At 27.0% G+C, this 26313-nt stretch overlaps 1 protein-coding gene across 12 annotated transcripts in view; it reads right to left on the reverse strand.

Annotated features, from left to right (window-relative positions):
* LOC101899414 (longitudinals lacking protein, isoforms F/I/K/T) overlaps positions 1 to 26313 on the reverse strand; it is a 301516-nt gene that overhangs the window by 123689 nt on the left and 151514 nt on the right. Inside the window, exons 6-7 of one of the 12 annotated variants that reach the window (XM_005183698.4) lie at positions 20433 to 20810; positions 17344 to 18761 (exon numbers count right to left, since the gene is read on the reverse strand). The exons of 9 other annotated variants lie outside the window; for them this stretch is intronic. In XM_005183698.4, coding sequence (XP_005183755.1) covers positions 17428 to 18761; positions 20433 to 20810 — 1712 coding nt within the window. In that variant the 3' untranslated portion in view covers positions 17344 to 17427. Of the gene's footprint in view, positions 1 to 5572; positions 6783 to 17343; positions 18762 to 20432; positions 20811 to 26313 lie in introns of those variants that run through there. 2 more of the 12 variants (XM_059131034.1, XM_020036799.2) reach the window with 2 other exon arrangements.

A 26313-nucleotide genomic window follows, 5' to 3' on the forward strand; every position in this document is an offset into this window, starting at 1 on the left:
TTTGTTTAAAAATTGATCTATTTCTGTGGAATGATTATACATATTTTCTATATTGTTTTTTTTTTTTTTTTGCTTAAAATATATCTAAGAAATTATTTAATATTTTTTGTCTTTTTTTTTTAATTTTTTCAAAAAAAAATTAGCCCATCACCAATTAGAACCGATTTTTCATTTCATTAATTTTATTTATATATATTTATATAAGATTTTGTAGAGTATGTAAAAAAAAGATATGTTTATAACAAAACAAACAAGCAAGTAAATTATGTATACAAAAAAAATTGTAAAAAAAAACATAAATTATAAAAAAAATATTTAAAAAACATTTGAACTATTGTAGGGAGTTGGGTTTTTTTTTTTTCATTTTAATTATAAATATGTTAAGAAAAAAATACTATGTTTTGTTGTAAAGAAAATAAAAATGAATATGTTTTTTTTTTATTTTCCTACACGGCTTTGAGTGTGTGTGTGTGTTTGTTTGTAATGGAATGTTAGAAAGAAAAAAAAATCTATTTTATATATAATAAATTAAGGGCTATTTTCTGGAGTTTTTTTTTTTTCAATTATTTAAAAAATATATATGTATATGTTATGTATATATAAATAAATAGTATATATAAATTAAGTTTTGTAATTCTATAAATATTGTTTTTTTATATATTTTAAATTACTATTTTTGTGACGTTTCGTTTGTTGTTGTTTTTTTAAGTTTTGTGATTTTTATAAAAAAAAAAATATTGGCAGATTTATTTATGAACTGGTTTTGTGTGTCTTGAGGGCGGGGGTGGGTCGAGAGTTGGGGTGCCAAAGGAAGCACAGCTTCCCGGCAACAAACCCTTAGCTGAGTTAAATTTTAAATTTAAAACTGAGTTTCATTTTTTTTTTTTTTGTTCTATGGAATTATTTTTATAAATTAAAAAAATATATTTTTTGTTATTGTTGTGATTTTTTGTTTTTAAATATAACACAAACTAAGTACCTGAGGTTTTTTGTTTCATTGTTTTTTTTTTTTATAAATTTTATAAATATATATTTTTTAATTGCTTAAAACTAAACCCTAAAAAATAATTGCTTAGAAAAATCTCTGTGAAAAAAAATAATTATTTAAAATTAATTTAATATATATATAAATATTTTATGGCTTGTCTTATATCTTTTTATATATTTTCTTGAGCACAAAAGCATTAGCTTGATATTTTTTGTTAACGAATTTTGAAAATTTTCCCAACAAATTTCGAATTTGAGGGGTTGGTAAAACTTTAAGTTTTTTTTTTTTTTTTTTTTTGCTTTTTTGTGGGAATTTTTTTTTTGTAAAAAAATAAGTTTAGACTTGTTTTAAAGCGGTTCAAATTATTGTTATCTGTCAAAGATTGTGCTTTGCATTATTATTCCCCCTAGGGGTAGGGGTGGGGAGTGGAAAAAATTTAAGAAAATCCTTATCAAACTAAACTAGAATCCTGATGTCCATTTTCTTTTGTTTTCACTAAAGGCACTTTTGAATTTTTTTTAATTTAAATTTAAAAAAAAAAAAATAATTTTTTGTAATTGGAATGCTTGAGGTTTGGTTGTAACCAATAATTTAATTTGTCTTTTTTTTAAGATTAAAAAAATTTTATTTTTTTTAATTATTTATCTGTTGAGGTATTTCTGTGTTATGACTTGGCAACATGACCTAAATCCTCAAATATTTTTTTTTACCCGTTGTTGTTGTCTCAATCATGTTGTATCCTCTAATTATGACTCGATTATTTAACTCTTATAATTTAAAAAAAAATAATAATAATTATTTCGTTGTTTTTTTTAGGAAAATGTTTTTTTGTTCCCAATTTTTTTTAGACTACACCTAATAATATTGCCTTTAAAAGTAGCTTAAAAAATCTAATTATTTTTTTTTTTAATATTTTTTCTTATATAGAAAAAGCTTTACGATTTTCAAAAATATCCACTGAGAATTTTTTCTTTACATTTATATATATAAAATTATTTTCTTGTAAAAATATAATTTTTTTCTTAAAAAAAAAACCGGTTAATAAAATATCTGGAAAAAATGGAATGTAATAAACTATATCACGGATTTTGAAATTTATTGGCCCCATATGAGAGACACTGGAATATTTTGTGGAAGAGGGATGGATCTCTTTTCTCCGCCTTGAAAAAATTTATACTCAAAAATATTACAGCATCTAAATATAAGAGCAAAGTATCGGGCAAAAATTCGTATTCGAAATTTATTTCTTTTTTTGAAATAGAAAACAGATTTTGTTTTAGAAAATATATATGTTTCGGGGGCATTGTTGTTGTTTTCGAAAAACCGGCTTTCGAATTATTTGATAATTTTTCTTAATTTATACCTTAAAACTAATAATAATAATAAAAAAAAATGGAATATCATTGTCTTTTTTTAGGGTCTTTCATTTTTGTAAATTAAGGAATGCCAAAAGAAAGTTTTTTAAATTTAATTATAAATCGTGTAATTGTAACAAATTGCAAAAAAAAAAATAATGTAAATAAAAGGAATGGCATTTATTACTTTAATCTTCTGAGTTTTTTTTTTCTGTTATAATTATTTTTCTTCTGTGCTTTTCGTTTGGATTCTGAGAGGAACCCTCCTCCTCTTCAATAAATATTAATATTAACAAACAAAAACAATTATTTAAAAAAATTAAATATGTTTATATAAAAAAAAATTTGGCACACTTGTTTCCATTTGTCACAAACGTTGTAGTTGGTTGATGGTGTTTATAAAAAAAACAGCTTGATTGTGATTAGAAAGATTTCAATATTTTTTCAATATTCTTGTAACACTTAAGCTTTTTTCCACAGGTAGTTGGTTTATAGATTTGATATACATATATATCTATAGTGGTAGTTTCCCTGATTTGTAGTTCATTTTAGATTTTATGTGTGTGTATTTACATTGTGGGAGGGGAGAAAATATTACAAAAAATTTTTTTTTTGGAATATTGAGAGATATTTAAAGAGAAAATGGAATTTTAAAATTTAATTTTAACAGAAAGTAAAATTCCAAGCGATAAGTTCGTCTCGAAAGAAAAACGAATAAGAAAAACAATAATCTCGTAAGCACCGCAAAAACGATAATCAAATACTTTATGAACAAAATTCATTAAAACTATGAACAAGTTCTTAAAAAATTTACTTGCAGCATTTTCTCACTTTTCGGTTTATAAAGATATTATATTTTTTAATTTATGAAAAAAGTTCATAAAAAATATGAACAAATTTTTAAATAAAAAAAACAAATTTTTAATTTAATTTTAATAGAAAACTAATAAGTTCGCCTCGAAAGAAAGGCGAGCAAGAAAACATTAATTTCGAAAGCATTGCAAACGATAATTAAATACTTTACGAACAAACGTCATTAAAAATAGGAACAAGTTCTTAGAAATTTTAAACAAATTTTTAAATAGAAAACAATTTTTCAAGTTAATTTTAATAGAAAGCAAAAAAGTTCGTCTCGAAAGGGTAAATACCCTAGAAAATATTAATTTCATAGGTATTTCAAACAATAATTAAATAATTTATTAACAAAATTCATAATAACTATGAACGAGTTCTTAAAAATGTCATTTGTTTTGCGAAACAACTGTTTTATACCAAAAAAGAAATTAGAAAAAATGTGGTTTTCTCACTATTTGGATTTCAAAGTTTTTTTTTTTTGAATTTATGAAAAAAGTTCATAAAAAATATGAACAAATTTTTAAATAGAAAACATTTTTTTAATTTTAATAGAAAATAGAAATTTCAAATCATTATGCTTGTCTCGAAAGAATAACACCAAAGGAAATATTAATTGCATAGGCATTTCAAACAATAATTAAATAATTTATGAACAAAATTCATAAAAACTATGAACAAGTTCTTAAAAATTTCAATTGTTTTGCGAAATAGTCCTTTTACCCAAAAAATATAAATTGAAAAACAGACATTTCAGTTTTTGCCTTTTTTTAAATATGGAATTGTTTCTTAATTTATGAAAAAAGTTCATAAAAAATATGAACAAGTTCCTAAAAAAATTTAAATGTGTATTACGAAATAGTACTTTTATTCTAATACAATAATGATGGAAAAATGTTTTAATATCTTCATAGAAAATTAAAAAAAGTTATTCCTAAATGTGTTCATAAAAAATATGAAAAAAATTCTTAAAATTATGAAATACAGAAATATGAACTTTTTTCATAAAAATTGCGGTATTTCATTAAATAAAAATGATGAAAAATTTAAATAACAACTGTTTCATAAATTATTTCATAACACTTTTAGGTATATTTTCATATTTTTTTTTATTAAAAATGTTAGAATTTTTTCAAACTATGAAAATATTCCAAAAAAAGTTTTATGAAACAAATCACGAAATTTATTACCCAATATATTTTTTTAAAATTCTTTGAAAATTGAAATAGAAATGAAAATAGGAGAAAAGTGAAATGAGACGAAAATTCTTTCATATTTTTCAAAAACTCCTTCATAAAATATATGAAAAAAATTCTTAAATTTTTCCAAAAAATAAAGACAACTTTTTTGTATTTTCAAAAAAAGAAAACATTCTTAAAATGTTCATAAAAAGATTTTCGGAAATTCCATAATAAATTGGCAGTTTATTTAATTCAAAACTTCTATGAACATATACCATAACTTTTATGAACAAATTTCATATTTTTAAGAACCTTCCCTTTTTATAATTTCTTGGTTAATAAGTACCAAGAATTTATAAAAAGAGAAGGTTCTTAAAAATATGAAATTTGTTCATACAAATGTTTTCCTGAAAATAATTTTCTTTTTTTCTCATAACAATCTGAAATTTGTAAATTACTTCTCTTTGTAATTTGTTCTGAAAAATATGAATTTTATTCATTAAAACAATGAAATTTGTTCAAAACATATTATCGTCTCGGTAATTCACAAAAAAATTGTTCTGGAGTTTACAATAAATTCCGTAAATTTTAAACATAAATTTCATGGAAATACATTAAAAAAGGGTATCATAAAAATTATGAAAAATATTCTTAAAATTGCCTCCCATTACAAAAAAAAATTGCAAAAGTAAGTTATATCAGGATTTTTATGATTTTTTTAAATCCTTTAGAAACACTGAAAATATAAAAATGCTAGACAATTACTTTTTAATGTTGGGTCATTTTAAGAACCTTTTCATAACATCTATGAACTTTGTTCATATTTGGAATTCACTCATGTTCATTTTCCAAAATCTCCATCTCTCAATATTCCAATTTAGATTTTTTGAAAATTCAATTTCTCCCGTTTTTTTATCTGGGTGACTTAATTGTTTTTTTTTTTCTTAAGGCGATATTTTTTCTCATCCTTAAAAGAAAATACCTCCTGCTTAATACATTTTTTTCTCTGCTGCTTCTTCTTCTTCATCTCTCACGCCGAAGAAATGCATAAAAATATGAATAATAATAATAAATTATTTATATAATTCCCTGATATAAATAAAAAACAATCTCTCTCACTTAGGTCTAAGGAAAGCATATAAAAGTAAAAAAAAATATATTTAAAAAAATTGTTTTTTTTTTTTGTTACCACTCTGCTGCTATGGAAATTGTAAGGTTTCGGAGAGAGAGAGCGGCACCATTCGTTGTTGTAAGAATTCGTTACATTTTTTTTTTCTTTTTTGTTGTTCTGGTTTTAGGAGAAATGCTGACGTAATTCTGATACAGCTGTTGATGAGTCATCACCGCTGACACTGGAACCGCCGCCGCCGCCGCCACCACCACCTCCGCCAGCTGTGGTTCCCGCCACCGATCCTCCTGCCGCCAGCTGGGAACCAATGGTGGCTGTGGTGAAACTTTTCAAATCTTCCACCTTGAAGAATTTCTCTTTGTGCATGCGTTCCATGTGGCGACCAATGTGCATTTTCTGTTTGGCCCGATACACACAGAAGGGACACTGGAACTGCGGTTCCTTGCCACATTCCCATTTCTGATGATTGCGCAGTGATGATTTCAATTTGTAGAGGCGACCACATTCCGGACAGGGATGACCAGCACCATTGCCGGCGCCACCAGGGCCGCCGGCACCACCACCCACACCCAATGCTGCAGCACTGGTTAAACTAAGGCCGCCGTTACCACCACCGGCATTGATAAGGCTGTTCATGGCATTGATGCTATTCAAAATGTTGATACTTAGACCAGCAGTACCCACATCGGCAAACGCCGAATGATAATCGCCAGCGCCACCGCTTACATTTCCCGGTGTGGGATCATCGGTATAGCTGTTATCACTTAGATTGCCGCTGTTGTTGGCAGCCTGGGCCGATTTCTCGGCGGCAGCTTTCAACATCAAAACTGTAGCCTCTTCCTGGGTCAAATGTTTCAATTTGCCCCCAGTGGGGGTGGTGGTTGTCAGCGTTGTGGAGGTATTGTTTGAATTGTTCGTCTTATCGCCTTTTTCACTGGCCGAAGAGCAGTTCAGGGGTGTACTTGAATTGCCCGGTTGGGCATTGGCTTGTTCGCTATTGCTCAGCTCATTGGGTGGTGTGGGTGAACCACTGGATAAATTGGATCTTTTGACGGGAGATTTTAATTCAATCTTACATATATCACGGGCATTGACACCATTGCCGGCAGACGCGGACGATGTGGTACCAATTACTGTGGGCCCCTTTTCCATGCTCAAATCTGTTGGAAAGACCAAAGGGTGTACCCCCTCACGTAACTGGGTGACCAGAGGCATGGCCAGGCGGGCATTCCATTCGTTCCAGGTTAAACCTGCTATGCGTGTAATACTTAAATCTGCTTAAAGGTTACAAACAACAAAAGGGTATGTAATGAAAATTCCAAAAGGGGAGGGCATTCAAAAAAGTCGATTTTATTTTTTTGGTTTTGGTTTCAAAATTATTAATAATTTCCAGCATTTTTCCATTGTTGGAGGGTGAAACAGCATCAATTGTTGGAGATATTTTTGCCATATTTTTTTTTATATTTTTTGTTAACACAAATTATTTTTGTAATTTCAACACAAAAGTTCAAATCGAAAAAATTATATAAAGGAGAAGAGAAAAAAGAAAGAAAAAAAAAAAGGAAAAAAATATATAAACATAAGGACGTACACTTAAATTATAAAAATTAATTAAAATTATAAAATAAAATTAAAATAAAATATAAATAAATATAAATTGGATCTTAGCAAAGAGAAAGCTTGACATCCAAAATTAAAAAAAAAACACATCTTCTCTTTTGCGGAAGAAAATTAAAAAAAAATAAACAAAAATCTAAAGCAACATTTTTTTGTGTGGTGAGGAGCTCTTCAAGAGAGCGGGTTGTGGGGGGGGGGGGGGAGATGATGGGGTTGTAATAACTAATATTAATTATTTTCAATTAATTCCAAAGCCAATAATATTATTTAAAAAAAAAGCATGAATGAATGAATGGGAGTGGGTCACATGAAAGGGTTTTTTCATAAATTAAAGCATACTTTAAGGATTAATGGGAATGAATGATGAAGTTTGGGTTTTTATGTTTCTTAAGAGGATATGCAATGGGGTACATGAATGAGTGGATGAATGGAAATGGAATACCAATTAAAAACTGCATAAGCTTTACTATGAATCTTGATGGATATACAAGCAAAAATATTGAAATTCGATTTAAATAAAATTATATATCTATTAATATATTTACACACAAAACAAAATGGTTCCTAGAAAAGTAAAATACAATAGATATGTGAAATTCTATTAAAGCATGGCTAATAATTAAATAACACACAAGATATTTTTTTTTTAATATTGGCGATATTTTTCAATAAAGTACTTTGTTTTTTCTCTTTCTCTCTCGCTCTCTCTACCTAGTGACATAAACAACTGTTGTAATAAAAGGGAGTAAGGTTTGTTTTTTTTTTTGGGTGGAAAAAGGGATAACGAAAGGGAATGGGGCGTTAGGGTGGTATAATAAAAAAGGGTAGTAATTAAGGAAATATTTAATAAAAACAATTTATATATTTTAACGTAGAAAGGCAAGAAAAGCGAAAGCAGACACAATTTTCATAGAAACCTTTTTTTATTTAGCGATATTGTCGAATAGGAAAGAAGGAAAACTGGGGACCAAGGGGGACAATTTTTGGCAAGGAGGTGTTGCACTCACCAGGAACCCAAAATTCTATGTTAACATTAAACTTGTTTCTAAAATGTGGTCAAGACCTTTAAAAAGCTTTTAATAAAGTGACCCGATCAAAGGGAACTATCTTAAAATGTAGACCTAGGAGCATAATTTTTGGCAAGGAGGTGGTGTAATGACTAAGTAGCCAATATACCAAGTTACATAAATATAAATTGAGGAATGTGGTCAAGACCTTCAAAAAGCTTTTAAAAAAGTATCGCTTTTAAAGGGAGCTATATCTAAATCTGGACCAAGGGGGATAATTTTTGGCTAGGAGGTGGTGCAGTCACAAGGAACCCCAAATAACAAATTACAAAAATATCGCTTGAAAAATAGGGTCAAGATCCACAAAAAGATTTTAAAAAAGTATCGCTTTTAAAGGGAGCTATATCTAAATCTGGACCAAGGGGGATAATTTTTGGCTAGGAGGTGGTGCAGTCACAAGGAACCCCAAATAACAAATTAGAAAAAAATCGCTTGAAAAATAGGGTCGAGGTCCTCAAAAAGCTTTTAAAAGAGGTACACGTTTAAAGGGAGCTATATTAAAATGTGGACCAAGGGAGATAATTTTTGGCATGGAGGTGTTGCACTCACTAAGTAGCCAAAATACAAAGTAAGATAAAAATCGGTTGGAAAATAGGGTCAAGATCCTCAAAAAGATTTTAAAAGAGGTACACGTTTAAAGGGAGCTATATTAAAATGTGGACCAAGGGGAGCAATTTTTTGCAAGGAGGTGTTGCACTCACCAGGAACCCCAAATACCAAATTACATAAATATCGGTTGGAAAATAGGGTCAAGATCCTCAAAAAGCTTTTAAAATAGGAACACGTTTAAAGGGAGCTATATTAAAATATGGACCTAGGGGCATAATTTTTGGCAAGGAGGTGTTGCGCTCACCAGGAACCCCAAATATCAAATTACAAAAATATCGGTTGAAAAATAGGGTCAAGCTCTTCAAAAAGATTTTAAAAGAGGTACACGTTTAAAGGGAGCTATATTAAATTGTGGACCTAGGGGCATAATATTTGGCAAAGAGGTGTTGCACTCACTAAGTAGCCAAAATACTAAATTAGATAAATATGTGTTGAAAAATAGGGTCAAGATCCTCAAAAAGATTTTAAAAGAGGTACACGTTTAAGGGGAGCTATATTAAAATGTGGACCAAGGGGAGCAATTTTTTGCAAGGAGGTGTTGCACTCATCAGGAAACCCAAATACCAAATTACATAAATATCGGTTGGAAAATAGGGTCAAGATCTTCAAAAAAACATTTAAAAAAGGGGGCACGTTTAAAGGGAGCTATATTAAAATGTGGACCTAGGGAGATAATTTTTTGTATGGAGGCGTTGCACTCACTAAGTAGCCAAAATACAAAGTAACATAAAAATCGGTTCAAAAATGTGGTCAAGATCCTCAAAAAGCTTTTAAAAGAGGTACACGTTTAAAGGGAGCTATATTAAAATGTGGACCAAGGGGGACAATTTTTGGCAAGGAGGTGTTGCACTCACCAGGAACCCCAGATACCAAATTATAAAAATATCGGTTGAAAAATATGGTCAAGATCCTCAAAAAGATTTTAAAAGAAGTACACGTTTAAAGGGAGCTATATTAAAATGTGGACCAAGGGGAGCAATTTTTTGCAAGGAGGTGTTGCACTCACCAGGAACCCCAAATACCAAATTACATAAATATTGGTTGGAAAATAGGGTCAAGATCCTCAAAAAGCATTTGAGGAAGTAATACGTTTAAAGGGAGCTATGTCTAAATCAGGACCTAGGGAGATAATTTTTGGCATGGAGGTATTGCACTCACTAAGTAGCCAAAATACTAAATTAGATAAATATGTGTTGAAAAATAGGGTCAAGATCCTCAAAAAGCATTTAAAGAAGTGCCAAGTTTAAAGGGAGCTATATCGAAATCTGGACCTAGGGAGATCATTTTTTGCAAGGAGGTGTTGCACTCACAAGGAACCCCAAATACCAAATTACAAAAATATTGGTTGAAGAATAGGGTCAAGATCCTCAAAAAGCTTTTTAAAAAAAGTGAGCCGATCAAAGGGAGCTATATCTAAATATGGACCTAGGAGGATAATTTTTTGCATGGAGGTGTTGCACTCACTAAGTAGCCAAAATACCAAATTACATAAAAATGTGTTGAAAAATAGTGTCAATATGCTCAAAAAGCATTTCAAGAAGTGCCAAGTTTAAAGGGAGCTATAAAAAAATGTGAACATAGGGGGATAATTTTTGGCAAGAAGGTGGTATATTCACACGGAACCCCAAATACCAAATTACAAAAATATCGGTTGAAAAATAGAGTCTAGATCCTCAAAAAGCTTTTAAAAAAGGTGACACGCTTAAAGGGAACTACATCAAAATTTGGCCCTAGGAGGATAATTTTCGGAAAGAAGGTGTTCTAGCCACTCTATACTAAAAATTCCAAATTGCAAAAAAAATCAACAGCAAAATTTCGCTAAAATCTTGGAAAAGCATTTTATTAAGTAACAAGGCCCAAGGGAGATATATGAAAACATGGACCTATAATGACAATTTTTGGTAAGGATATTTTGTATCTACTGAGACCTTCAAATGCCAAGTTACATACAAATTGTTTGAAAAATGTGGGCAGAATCATAAAAAAAACGTTTATTTAATTGGCAAGGTTAAAGGGAGCTATGTCGAAATCTGAACGTAGGGATACCATTTTTCGTTAGAAGGTTGTCTACCCTCTGAGAACTCAAAATGTTGATTTTTAACCAAATCGATGGGAAAATGTTGACAATAACTTCAAAAAGCTTTTAATAAAACGACAAAGTTAAAGGAAGCTACATCAAAACCTGTACCCAGGTTGAAAAATTTTTTGTAAGGAAATCTTCTACCTGCATATACTGAGATACAGTTAAATCAACTAAAAACATGGCGAAGAATTTCAAAAGGTACGTTAAAGTGGGGAATTATAAAAACTTAAAACTGGGTCGTCCTAGTTACCAATTCTTTTTTTCTTTTTTGTTTGAAAAAATATGTCTGCTTTCCTTCACTATCATGATTCGAAAAATAAATCACACACAAAATTAAATAGAAATTAAAATAAAAGAAATATTGAAAAAATTAATAGCAAAACAAAAAATCATAAATTACAGTTTCTTTTTTGTGTTTTTAAACATGTTCTCAGTTCCGGTTTTGCAACAAGGACTCGCAACAGTTTTCTTGGTGGTGCAACAACAGCAAGCCGATGATGATGTCACAGCCGCACACACATCGATTTCGGGAATCACCTAAAAAAGAGAAATATGTTAGTGAAGGTTCATAGAATTTTGAAACTGAAATAAAATTGAGAAAATAGGTGAAGAAAAAGTTGTTTTCGAAAATTTGGAAAAGTAGGGAAAAGATTCTCAGCCTTCAAAAAAATGCAGGTGAATTGTTACATTTTTAAAAAATAAATATTAGAGAAAATATTTTTTAGCCAGAAATATCCTTTTCGGAATTTTTTCTTGAGGCAATGTCCCATCTTTTCATATTCAAAACATAAGAGAAAACATGGAAATATGGAGGGAAGAATTAAGTATCAAGTATTTTCATATGAATTGATAAAAATCAATTTTGAAAATAATTAGAAATTTATTTTTCTAATAAAAAGATTACCAGATTTGATGCGAATAATTGAAAAAATGGACACTTTTTTTTAACATTTTGCATCAAGCAGCTTCTTTTGCTTATTTTCAAAACGAAACCCGCAATTAATTCAAATAATATTTGAAGTTATTGATGTCAGCTACAATTGATTAATTTCTTTGAGGGACAGAATAGGAAAATACTTTTTCTTCTCTTAGATTTTTTAAATAAAGTTTTGGTTGAATTATGAAACCTTAAATAAAAGGATATCATGGAAACTTTTTTAAATTAGGTTTTAAAATGTAACTCTCCGTAAATTCAAATCAAATTTTTTTTCAACGGGATTTTTTAGGAAGAATTTGATAAGGATGGGGAAAAATTTAGGTGAAATATTAGGAAGGCATTAAAAGGAGAATCTAAAGAATTGAAGAATTGAATTTTGATTGAAGAAAGCTCCAATTCCAGAGTAAATAACACAAGGCTTTCCAGCTGAATTTGGAGTAAAACAATCTATTTTTCTCATTTTGGTCTTTCACAGTCTTCCGGATCCAATTTCCAAGCAAACCGTGCCATGGCAAATCCCAGTCACCTAAAAAATAAAGAGAAATATGTTAGTGGAATTCAAATAATTTGTAATAAAAAAAATTAAAAATTATAAACCTTTTTATGAACCTCATTTCAGCCAACCTAAAAATAAAATAAAAAAAAATTGAAAATATTACCGCAAGTTCTTTTCTCTCCCCCCTCTCTGGGAGAATAAAACTCACAATATTTATTTTTTTTGTTTGTCTGATTTACAATTACAATTAAAATATTTTATTTATTTTTTATTTTTTTCTTTTTATTTGTTCTATACATAGTACATGAATGTTACTAGAAAACAGGAAAAACAGAATAAAAAAAAAAATAAACTAATTTTTAAAAATTATTAAAATTCTTGTTATTTTTATTTATTTATTTATAAATTTTTTATATTTATGATTTAAGATTATTAATGATACATCAGATATTCTTAAAAATATTTTTTGTGTTTTTTTTTCTCGGCTAAAGATGGTTTGTATGTTTTTTTATACATAAATTTATATTAAAACATTTACATTATTTAATATGGTGTAATTTTTTTGTTTTCAGAACTTGTGCTGTTTTTTTATTTAATTTTTTTTTTGTAATTTTTTTTAAGTATTAAAATATGAATTTTTTTGTTTTTATTTTTTCTATAAGATTTCAATTATTTTTCTTTGATACAAACAGTTTTTGTTGCTATTTTCTAATAGAGATAATATATAAAACTACATTTTTTTTAATAATTAAAATTATTTGAACATATATATATATATTTTGTTTGTTTTTAAATTTAATTAAGGAAAAATATTTAATTTTATAATTATTAAAAAATTATGAAAATGCTGTTTTGCCATGAAACAATAATTTTTGAATGAAAGTCATTTTTTTTTTTTGAAAGAACATAATTAAGTAATTTAAAATATTTTTTTTTTTTTTTGTTTTCAAAAAAACTAATAATTTTCAAATGATTTGATGATAATTGCATTTTAAGGAAGACAAATTAAAAATAAAAATAACAGATTTGTATGAATTATTTTTATAAAGGAAATGGTGTTTATATTTTACTTTAATGAAATAAGGGTAAATGTAATTTTAAAAATTACTCTACTTCTTTTTTTAGTGAAAAGAGAAATAAAAACAAAAATAAAAACTCTTTTAAAGCTGCTGCTATTGCAATCATTTCTTTTTTTTTTTTTTGTAGTAAAGTTAAAATATGAAGTAATTCATTTTACATATTTTTTATTATTATAATAAATTGCATTTTTTTTTTAATTGCTTAAAACTAAAATTTTATTTTGTTTTTTTTTTTTTTTTTAATAAAAATATATCGGTTTCACACAAAATGCACGGATTCAAATCATTTGCAACTAAAAATTTCAATTATTATTATTTATTTATTTTATTATTATTTATTTATTTTATTATTTTTATTATTATTATTATTATTATTATTATTATTATTATTATTATTATTATTATTATTATTATTATTATTATTATTATTATTATTATTATTATTATTATTATTATTATTATTATTTATTTATTTATTATTATTATTATTATTATTATTATTATTATTTATTTTGTTATTATTTTTTTAGCATATTTAATAATTTTTTCAAGTCTAATTTTTTTGTAAATTTGTTTTATGTTGCAAAAAATCAATGACGTCTTGGATCCATTCATTTTTTGGAAAACCCATACATATGTAATAGATACATACACATATTTGCACATTTATTTATAATTGTATTTTTTTTCTAGCAGATGATAAGGAGAGGAAAATTATGGTAAGGACATACGAGGGAACAAATAGCCACCAAAAATTGTGTCAAAAATTCAATTATATTTTTTAAATATATTTTTTCATAGGAAATCATAATAAGCACTAATCAGGAAAAATTTTAAAAGGAAATGTTGAGTTACTTTCAGAGAAATTTTTTGCTACGATTTTTTGAAATTTTAATTTGCAAAATATTTTGAAATAATTATTATTTATTTATTTTTTTTTTTTTTTTGAAAATTTTTAAAGAAAATGTTGCGTTACTTTCTGAGAAATTTTTTTGCTGCGATTTGTTAAAATTTGTAAAATTTAAAATAGCAAAATATTTTGATTTTTTTTTTTTTTTTTTTTTTTTTGTTAATTTATTTATTTTTTGAAAAGTAGAATTTTGATTTTTTTTTCTCAACGCAATTTTTGTCCTCAAATTTCAAAAATTCACACCCCTAATAATTGGTATTAGATTTTTTCCAAAAACTTTAAATTTAATTTTTTTTTTTTTTTTGAAAAATAAAATTAAACCTAAAACTATCAACTAAACAAACAAAACTAATAACAAAACAAATATAAACTTAAAAATATATATATGCGTGGCTTATGAAAAAAAGAGGAATTAATTATGATATAACAAAAAATCGAAACTAAAAATAATGGAAAAAATAAAAATAAAAAATTTAAAAAAAAATTATTTTAACTTTGTACAACCCAAAATAGATGATGGATGTAAGGGTTTCAATATATTTAAATTGGTTGAAAGATTTAAAAAGCCTATTGAGGAAGTTTGCAAAATTAATGTAATGACGATGCCTAAACGTATGTACCACAAATCGCATTTTTTTAAATATATCTGGAGAAATTACTGAGAAAAAAAATAGAGAAAACAAGATCTATCGCATAAATAATCCTGCTTGGTCATAGGTACGCCTAAAAGTATGCACCTCAAATTTAAATTTTTGAAACATAAATCTTGTTAAAATTACGAGGAAGAAATAGAGTGAAGGCAAACCGTCGTATCGCATAAATCCTGCTTGGAATTTTAAGTTCATAATATGTACGCCTAAAAGTATGCACCTAAAATTTAATGTCTCCTTTGTTTAGCTATAAGTTTGATAAACAATATTCAACTAGTTTTCAAGTTATGACCCTAAAGAAAAACTCTTTTATAGAAATAGTGAACATTAGGTGTTTTTTTGATATGGGCTGTATCTTGAAAACCAAAGGGAGTTTCGTTTGACTTTCTTTGGGAAAGTTGAAGCCTAAGATTAGCTGAAAATAGTTCTGCAAGAAACCAAGAAGAATTTTGGACAAAAAAAAAAACATTGCAATGAATTGATTTCAAATTAATTGCTTAAAGAATGTCCCATTTTACCAAAAAATTACGAATTTGAAATACATTATATGTACGCCTAATAGTATGCAACACTTTTTCTGACATTCTCGCTTACTCCTTTTGTTTATCTACAAGTTTGATAAACAATATTCAACTATTTTTCGAGTTATTACCCTAAAAAATCCTTTTGTAGAAATAGTACATATGAGGCATTTTGTGATTTGGGCTATATCTCGGGAATCTATGGGAATTTCTTTAAAATCTTTTCAGAAAAGTTGTAGCTAAGGACTTGAAGAAAATAGTTTTGAAAGAAAGAAATGCCTTAGAAAAGAAACGTATACGCCAAAAATTGCCATCCATTAATTTTAGAGTTTTTGCTGATATAATCTCCCATTTTACCGAAAAAAGACCGATTTCACATTTCCCATGCAAATTCTTGAAATGTTGTATTTTTCCATTGTTTTCCGCTGTTGTTCCGCTACAACTTTACCAAAGAAAGTAAAATTTAATTCCAAACGGTTTGCGAGATACACTCCTAAAGAAATTTTCGTTTTGTAAAAACAATCGAAATTAGACATTATGTGCCATGGACTATATTTTGGAAATCAATTAGAATTTTGTTTTGCTCTCTTTGGCAAAATTATAGCTAAAATGTAGTGGAAAATAAGCTACAATTTTGTTAAAAAAATATTCCAATTGGTTTGTGAGTTATGACCCTAAAGAAAATTTCTTTTACGGAAATTGTGTAAATTAGGCATTTTTTTGGGCTATATCTCGGGAATCAATGGAAATTTCTTCAAAATCTTTTCAGCAAAGTTGTAGCGAAGGACTTGCAGAAAATAGTCCTAAAAGAAACAAATTACATTGGAAAAGAAACTTGGGCGCAAAAAATTATTCTGAATTGATCGTAAAGTTATTGCTGATAGGAAGTCCCATTTTATTCAAAAAAAAAATACCATTTTCACAGTTCCTATGCAGATTTTTGAAATATTTTATTCTTCGATCGTTTTCTGCTGTTGCTCAGCTGCAACTTTACTAAGGAAAGTAAAATGAAATTCCCAACGAATTTCGAGATATGACCCTCATGAAAACCTCGTTTTGGTAGAAAAAGAGAAAAAAAATGAATTTTTGGTCTGGACTATATTTTGGCAACCAATCCGAATTATGTTTGGCTCTCTTTGGCAAAGCTGTAGCCCAAAAATAGTGGAAAATAATCTTAAAATAGTCCAGAGCCTTAGAAAAAAATTGTAGGGACAAAAATTTGCAGTGAATTAATTTCAAAATTATTGCTATAACTTTTTTCATTGAAGTACACTCTGTAGTGCAAAATTTTATCCACAAGGGAAATTTTAAGAATCTCTGGTCATATACTTCCGTTTGCTTCTTGTGTATAGCTACAACTTTGTCGAAGAGAGCAAAACGAAATTCAAATTAGTTACCGAAATATAGCCCCAAAGAAATCCATCTACGAAGAAGAAATAATGCAAAATAGCCATTTTTTGTTATGGGCTATATCTCGAGAACCAATTGAAATTTCCTCTAACCACCATCGACAAAGTTGTAGCCACAGACTAGCAGAAGATATTCTCAAACCACATCGATGCCATAAAACCGAATCTTATGCGTGAAAAAAATGGAAAAGTAATTTTTGATAAGATTTAACCTCTACGCTTTTTTTAAATACAGAATAAATTTTAAATTTTCTAACGATTTTCTTCAAATATTACAAAATTAAATAAAAAAAATAAATTGTGATCTTGTAGATAACAAACACAATATGGAAGAAAAAAAAAAAACAATGGAAAAAATCAAAAGAAAATTGAAACATAAGACCTACTCACGTGCCATGGCATGCGTACCAGATTTACAAGAAAAACTCGCGCTCATCACAAAATAAACGCACGAGCATTTTTCTCTCATATTCCATCACCACCAAAAATCAGATTCCCCTCTCCTCACTCCGCCGCATCAGTCATTCACCAAATGGTTTCATATTTATATCTTCCTACCACGTTTACTTTCCAATTGCGGCTTATCCGGATGATGTTTACGCACATGCACACCCAAATTTCCTCGCTGTTTCGCCTTGTACGAACAATATGGACATGGGTGACATGGCTCCTTACCACCGCATTCAACATTCTCATGACGTCTCAGTGTGGATTTCCAACGATATTTCTTGCCACAGTGGCGGCAAACATATTTCGATTCATCGCCACGATCCTCACTGGGTCCCAGTGAAGAATCACTCAGAGACAGCTCATATGTTGTTGCACCTGTGTTCGTCGTATGATCCATTTCCACCAGCTGTGAGGATTCCTGTTTCATGGGTCGGGCCGTAAGAATGGTATAACTCTTTGTAATTGTCGGTTGTTCGTGTACGGTAATGGTATCGGGTAGAATGGCCTCAACACTGGTGGTGTTGTCATCCTGCTCCTGTAAATGCAGTTGTTGATGATGGACGACATGAGTGGCACCGCTGGCCTGTTGTACTATATGATGTTGCTGCTGTTGTTGTCCGCCGGCACTTTGTACTGTCTGGATGTGATGTACCTGGCCACCGTGCAATTGCTGATGATGATGATGCTGTTGCGTGGGATGTGTTTGTATCTGATGATGTTGCTGCGTGCCATCTGCCTCAATTGTCGTTATTTGAGCTGTGGTACCGCCACCCGTCGTCTGCATGTGTTCGGTAATTTCTGTTGGGGCAAAACCAATACCAATCTTTGTACCATCCGGCAGTTCGATATCATCAATTTCGGCATATTTCACCAGATCACTGATAATTGCCGCCGATGTCTGGGGATTGTTTAGATCGATTTCACTGATCTCATATTTGGTGCCATCGGTAATCTCATGGGTCTGGGCATCATGGGCCTGTACGATTTGCACATTACCCGCAGTGGTGGGGGTAATGATTTTTCCCCTCGAATATTTTATCCTTGATACAATGGGTTTTTGTTCGGTTATTTGAACGTTACGCAGTCCCATCAAATTGATGGTCTGAGTGGTGGGAGAGGTGGTAACAATACTTTGTACTTGGGGATGTTGTTGGAGCTGATGATGCTGCTGTTGCGGTTGGGCCTGATGTATGATAATTTCTTGATGTTCCGGCTGTTGATGGTGGGAGTGGTGGTGGTGCTGCTGCTGCTGTTGTTGGTGATGATGTTGCTGCTGCTGGTGGTGTTGTTGATGATGTTGTTGCTGCTGCTGGTGATGATGTTGGATTTGAGCTGGTTGTATCTGTTGCGTTTGTATGATGGTGGCATGCGGATGATGTGTGGATATTGTTGTGGATGCAGGTATGATTTTCTTCAGATTGATGAGCTCTGGAAAGAATGGAAAAAATTTGTATTAGAAAAAATTTAAAAGAAGAGTCGATTTAAAACTAATTTTTCAAACCCCTAAAAGTATGCACCACAAATTAAAATATATTACAACCAATCATAGTTTATTTTGGTTTTGGACACACTTGTATTTTCGGACTAATTTTTTGGCCGCCCAAAAGTATGCACTAGAAATTAAAAATACAATAACCAAGGCTCATTGAGAGAAACTTTACATGTTTGTTAAGGTCCAGCTATAGGTTTAAAAAAAGTATATAAGTTCTTAGTAGATTTTAGTTTAGTTTGTTCCTTTTTTTTTGTAAAAATCTTGCCTATGATTTGGATAAATTTTTATAAAAATATCCTATGCCTAAAAGTATTCATCACAAATTAAGATAATACAAAGCCCAAGAGTCATTAGAGATAGATTTTATTTCTTTCTAAAAAATCATGTTCTACGGTTTGTATAAGTTTGTGTAAATATGTCATTAGCCTTTCCTAACGCCTAATAGTATGCACTACAAATATAAAAAAATTTCTAAGGTCATTGGGTAGGAAAGGTGGCATTTTGAAATTTTGTCTGTTCCCAAAAATCCTGTACTAGTCTTTAGATAAGACTGGGTAAAGATATCCCACAAATTGTTGGCGCCTAAAAGTATGCACTAAAAATTTGAAAATGCAAATCTCACATGTTATTAAATAAAGATTTTATTTATTTTTAAAAATCATGACCAAGATTTGAATAAGTTTATGTTAATATATCCTGAGCATTTTTTAAAACGCCTAAAAGTATGCACTATAAGCATAAAAACATTTCCAAGGGTCATTGGGGGGAGGAAGGGATCGTGGAATTTTGTTTGTTTAAAAAAAAATAAATCTCATTTAGGACTATGGATAAATCTGTGAGTAAAAATATCCGAAGAAAATTTTGGACGCCTAAAAGCATGCACTAAAATAAAAAATACTACAACCAGCGTCATTTCGAGATTTTTAATTCGTTTGTTAATTTTTTTTTTAAATTTTTTTTTACATTGAAACAAGTTTGTCTAAAAAAATCCTAATTCTTTTTGGGGCGCCTAAAAGTATGCTACACTTAATGAAATTTAAAGGAAAATTTCAATAACTGGAGGATTTCGATTCGTTTGTTAGCATGTTTTATAGTTAGTGTAAAAATCGGTACTAATTCTTTTTTAGGTGCCTAAAAGTATGCTACACTTAATGAAATTTAAAGGAAAACTTCCTATCCCTTTATATTTTTGGAAATTAAATAATAAATTATAATATTTTGTACGCCTAAAAGCATGCACTAAAATTCGAGAATTTCATTCAGCGTCATTTCGAGAATTTTAATTCGTTTGTTAATTTTTTTTTTACTTTGAAACAAGTTTGTCTAAAAATAGATCCTAATTCTTTTTGGGGCGCCTAAAAGTATGCTACACTTAATGAAATTTAAAGGAAATTTTCAATAACTGGATGATTTCGATTCGTTTGTTAACATTTTGTTACATACTTGTTTCGTAGTTTGTGTAAAAATTGATCCTAATTCTTTTTAGGCGCCTAAAAGTATGCTACCCTTAATGAAATTTAAAGGAAAACTTCCTATCCCTTTATATTTTTGGAAATTAAATAATAAATTATAATATTTTTAAATTTAAAAACAAAATCTGTACTCACCACACTCCGAGGATGGTAGCTTGATTGCAGGACTGGTAGTTAAGGTCGTAAAGGTTGGCTTGACATCGGGTATCTCTTGTATCTCGGTAATTTGGGCCGTCGATGATTGATGCTGGGCAATGCCACTGCTGTGAGACGATGGCGATTGGCTTATATGACTGCCACCACCACTTGTGGCAGCAGCCACCGCCGCCGCGGCCACTTGATCCTCATCCTGCGAGGAAAGTTTGGCCGTTGTAATGTTACCCAATTTTTTGACATGCAAAATGAAACCATCTTTATTTTGGGTAATCACAATATCATTACTTTCCAGCAGGCAGTCGTCCAATTCAAAATCGTCGGGGCTGATATCGGTTTGTTCGGACTTGTCTTGCTTGGCTACAAATATTACAACAAAAATTAATTAGTAAAAGGTAAAATTTAAAAATTTTACAATACACAAGAAGAGAAGAAGAGTAACAAACAACATGTATTAATTTTTTTTCAAAAGCTAAAGAAGATAATAAAGAAGAGATGTTTCTTTTGGAATTTTTGCAACATTTTGTTTTTCAAAAAAAAAAAAAAAATTAAAGAAATAGAAATAATAGAGAACCTCGAACCCCATGTTAAAGAAAATGAAAATGTTAGTGTTTTTTGTTTATAACTAGTTTTGTTTTAAGGGAAAATATAAAAATACTTTTTTTTTTACTTTTGGCTTACACTTTTACAAAATAACTACACAAGGGTTTTTGTTGTTTGGTTTCTTTTTTTTTAATTTTTTTACAATTTTTATTTATTTTTAAAAGATTTTTGTTTTTTTAATATTTTAGAAATAGATTGTTTTAATTACTATAATATTATTACTATGTAATATTATTAATAATTATTTTTAATTAATATTTTTTGTTTCTAAATTTGATTTCTATTTTTTTAGAATATCGACTTTACAGCTTACAAACAATTTTACAACTTATAACACACATGGCTTACCTGGAGTTAACTTTTTGGATTTGTGTTTTTAAGGAATGTTGGAACATTTTGAAAAGCGAGAAAAAAACTATAAAAACATATGCAAACCTGAGATCAAAATTTTGGATTTTTTTCGAACATTTTGGTTATAAAAACTATGACAAAAATTATTAAAAGAAATATTATTTAAAAAATCAGTTTTTTATATAAATTGCAACCATTTTAAAGTCACAAAATATTTGTAGTATTTAAAATGGTTTCATAAAATTTCAAAATATTTAAAACTATTTTAGAAATGGCTTGATAAAATTATATGAAAAAATATCAATGTTTTTTTTTCGAAGAAATTATAAAAATTAAAAAATATTAAAAATTAAAATTCTTAATTATCAAAATTTTGAAAATTAAAATATTTATGACTGTGTTTTTTTATAGAAAATTTGTAAAAAAATATATATTCCTTCAAATTTTATTTTAAATATTAAAAATTCTAAAATTGAAAAATATATTAATTAAAAAAAATTAATTTTAATTTTTAAATTTAATTTTTTTTAAATAAAAATTTTTACTTTTTTTATTTCAATTTTTCAATAATTAGAAATTTTTAATATTTAGAATTCTCAAAGTCTTTGCGTGATTTTAAATTTTGGATATTTCTTATTTAACTGGTTGTTTTGGTCGATGATTCCAATTTGAATACGAAGTCTTCTATGGCCTACGGAAAACTTGGTGATCTTCTACGGCCTATAGAAGACTTTGGAGGTCTTCTATAGCCTATAGAAGACTTTGGAGGTCTTCTATAGCCTATAGAAGACTTTGGAGGTCTTCTATAGCCTATAGAAGACTTTGGAGGTCTTCTATAGCCTATAGAATACTTTGGAGGTCTTCTATAGCCTATAGAAGACTCTGGAGGTCTTCTATAGCCTATATAAGACTTTGGAGGTCTTCTATAGCCTATAGAAGACTTTGGAGGTCTTCTATAGCCTATAGAAGACTTTGGAGGGCTTCTATAGCCTATAGAAGACTCTGGAGGTCTTCTATAGCCTATAGAAGACTTTGGAGATCTTCTATAGCCTATAGAAAACTTAGAGGTCTTCTATGACCTATAGATAACTTGGAAGTCTTATATGGTCTATAGAAGATTTGAAGGTCTTCTGTGGCCTATAGAAGACTTGAAGGTCTTCTATGACCTATAGAAGACATCACCGTCCAAATATTAAAATATCGAAAATTTAAAAAAAAAATCGAAAATTTGAAAAAAATCGAAAATTTGATAATAAAATTATAGTAGGATTTTTGAAAACAAAAAGATTTGATAAATTTTAGCAGAAAAAAAATTAAAAAAAAAATAAACAAAGAATAAAAACAAATCAAAAATGAGAAAATAAGTTTAGAAAATACAATTTTTCAAATTTTTTGAAAATATTTTCATTATTTTTAAATTATAAAGTAATTTTTAAGTTATAAAATTTAATTTAAATTAATTTATATATTTTTTAAAATTTTCAAAATCATGAAATTTTATGAATTTAATCAAAAAATGTTCAATACCACAATTAAGCTTCTAAAATTTAAAAATTATGAAAAATGTAGAATATTTTTGACCCTGAATTTGGAAATTGGTTTAAATACAAAAAAATATATATTTAATTTGAAATTGCTTCAAACTACACAAAATAATTAAATCTAATTAAAAAGAGACCCCTCGACTGACTCTATACCTATACTTTTAATAATAATAATGAGGAAAATCTGGATATCACTGAAATACAAACTAGATAAGGAACAAATAGAAGTCTATGAAAAATTCTAATGTTTTTTTTTTTTTAAAAAAAAGAGAGAAATTAAAAAAAAGTGGAAACAACATCTTCTTGGGAAAAAGATTTATTTAATGGAGACCTTTTTTTCAGGGAATTACTACTCATGAAAAAAAATACATCTTCCTTCCAATGATTTATAGGAGTCATTCTAATAAAATTCTAAACCAACAATGGAATTTTAAAGAAAAATTAGAAATTTCCAAATTTCCTTCCAATTAAAGGTCTTATTCGAAACTCCAAAAACTAAAAACCAGCTTTCATGGAAATAATTTTTGATTTTCAAAACTTTGTTGTACAATTTACAGTAGGAAATATTTTTCTGAAATGTTTTATAAAATAATAACATTTTTGAAAGTTAAAAAAAAAATAATATAAAAAATTAAATGTCCTACAAAGACCCCCTCCTGAAAAGAGTTTACATGGAAATCAAATTTGTCCTCCCCCCTCAATTCTTTAGGTCTTATTTTTAACATTATAAAACTCTGGGTGCTGTGTACGAACATGCACATTGAGACTGTGTTTGTAACGTGTCAGATATTCACAATAGGGACATTTTTCCTGCGGCAATATGCCGCATTCGAAACGCAAATGGCGTGAGAGGTTCTTTTTATAGGTATAGGCTTTTTCACAGCGCGGACAAATGTGCGGGGTATTGATTTCATTATCAAATGTTATAGTTGTTGTTGTTCCAGCATAGTTATTATTTAAGGTTGTCGATGGCGACAGCGTAGACGACGATGGCGAGGACACTGATTTTGGTGATCCTTTGGCTAAGATGCGAGGTTGCTTGAGACGTTGTTGTTTCTGTTTGATTTCTTCCAGGGCGATTTTGTTGAGCGATGTTACCGATTTCACCGAAATGGTCCAATAGTTTTCTAAAGGGGTTGGGTGTTCAATGATGTGTAGCAACAACCATGGTTGAGGAGGTTGATTAAGGCAATGAAAGAAAAAAGAGAAAAGTAATAGGTTAATTTAAATGTTTTAATATTATTATTATTTGTATATATTTCTTAAGTAAATAAAATATTGAAACATAAAAAAGGGTATTGCATGAAAATGAAAAAAAAAAATCAAAAAAGAATTAAAATATTGTATGGCAAATAATCACAAATGAAAAAAGTATCTATTTAAAAAAAGGAGTAATCGAATACAGAAATTAAAAAGGTAAATAAAAAAATTAATAAAAAATATAAAATACCAAAAAATTATTAAAAACTGAAAAATGGCCTATAACAATATAGAAATTAAAAAATACAATAAATAAATAGAAAAGAAAATACTGATAATAATAATGATAATTGTAATTGTAATAATAATAATAATAATAATAATAATAATAATAATAATAATAATAATAATAATAATAATAATAATAATAATAATAATAAAAATAATAATAATAATAATAATAATAATAATAATAATAATAATAATAATAATAATAATAATAAAAATAATAATAATAATAATAATAATAATAATAATAATAATAATAATAATAATAATAATAATAATAAAAATAATAATAATAATAATAATAATAATAATAATAATAATAATAATAATAATAATAAAAATAATAATAATAATAATAATAACAATAATAATAAAAATAATAATAATAATAATAATAATAAAAATAATAATAATAATAATAATAATAACAATAATAATAATAATAATAATAATAATAATAATAATAAAATAATAATAACAATAATAACAATAATAATAATAATAATAATAATAATAATAATAATAATAATAATAATAATAATAATAATAATAATAATAATAATAATAATAATAATAATAATAATAATAATAATAATAATAAAATAATAATAATAATAATAATAATAATAATAATAATAATAATAATAATAATAATAATAATAATAATAATAATAATAAAATAATAATAATAATAATAATAACAATAATAATAAAAATAATAATAATAATAATAATAATAATAATAATAATAATAATAATAAAAATAATAATAATAATAATAATAATAACAATGATATAATATAATAATAATCAATTTATAATATTCAATAACTTTCGACTTTTTTTTAAATATATTGCAATTTTTTTATTTGTTTTTATTATTAACATTTTTGATTTTTTTTAATATAATTTATGCTTATTTTGTATTATTATTATTATTATTTTTTTTGTAGTAAAAACTTGTCTTATAGTGTTTTCTTTTTTGGTACCTTTGACATTTCTATTAGATTTTTTAATTATGTTTAAATTATGTTATTTTGTTTTTTATATATATTTATTTAATTTAATTATTAACTTTATTTATTTATTTTATTTTTATTTTTCATTTAATTATTAATTTAATTTATTATTTATTTGTTTTATTTATTTCTTTAATTAAATTTATTTTATTCTTTTATTTATTCATTATTATTTATTTATTATTTTATTTATTCATTTCTTTTATTTATTTTATTTAATTTTAATTATTTATTATTATTTTATTTTACTATTTTTTATTTATTTACTTTTTTATTTTTTTATTTTATTTTATTTTTGTTTATTTTAATTTTTATTTATTCATTTCTTTTATTTATTTTATTTAATTTTAATTATTTATTATTATTTTTTATTCATTTATGTATTTATTTCATTTATTTATTTTACGTCATTTTATTTTATATAATTTATTTAGTTTATTTTATATATTTATTATTATTTATTTATTTAATTTATTTTATTTAATTTTATTTTGTTTATTTAATTTTTTATTTTATTTATTCTATTTGTTTTTTTTTTATTTATTTTAATTTATTTTTTATTTATTTTATCTATTTTATTTATTTTATTTTGTTTATTTTATCCTTTTTAATTTATTTATTTTATTTTTTATATATTTCATTTTTTATTATTATTTGTTATTCGTTTTATTTATTTATTTATTATAATTTTATTTTTTTAATTATTAATTTTTTTATTTATTTATTATTATTATTTATTTATTTATTTATTTTTTTTTTTTTGAAACGATTTTAATATATTTTGTTTCAAAGAATTATTTTTTAGAATATTTGTATTTATATTTATCATTTTTTCAACAAAATCTTTAATTCTTCAAA

The sequence above is a fragment of the Musca domestica genome, unplaced genomic scaffold (genome assembly GCF_030504385.1).
Source record: "Musca domestica strain aabys unplaced genomic scaffold, Musca_domestica.polishedcontigs.V.1.1 8, whole genome shotgun sequence".
In the NCBI taxonomy this organism is placed as follows: domain Eukaryota; kingdom Metazoa; phylum Arthropoda; class Insecta; order Diptera; family Muscidae; genus Musca; species Musca domestica.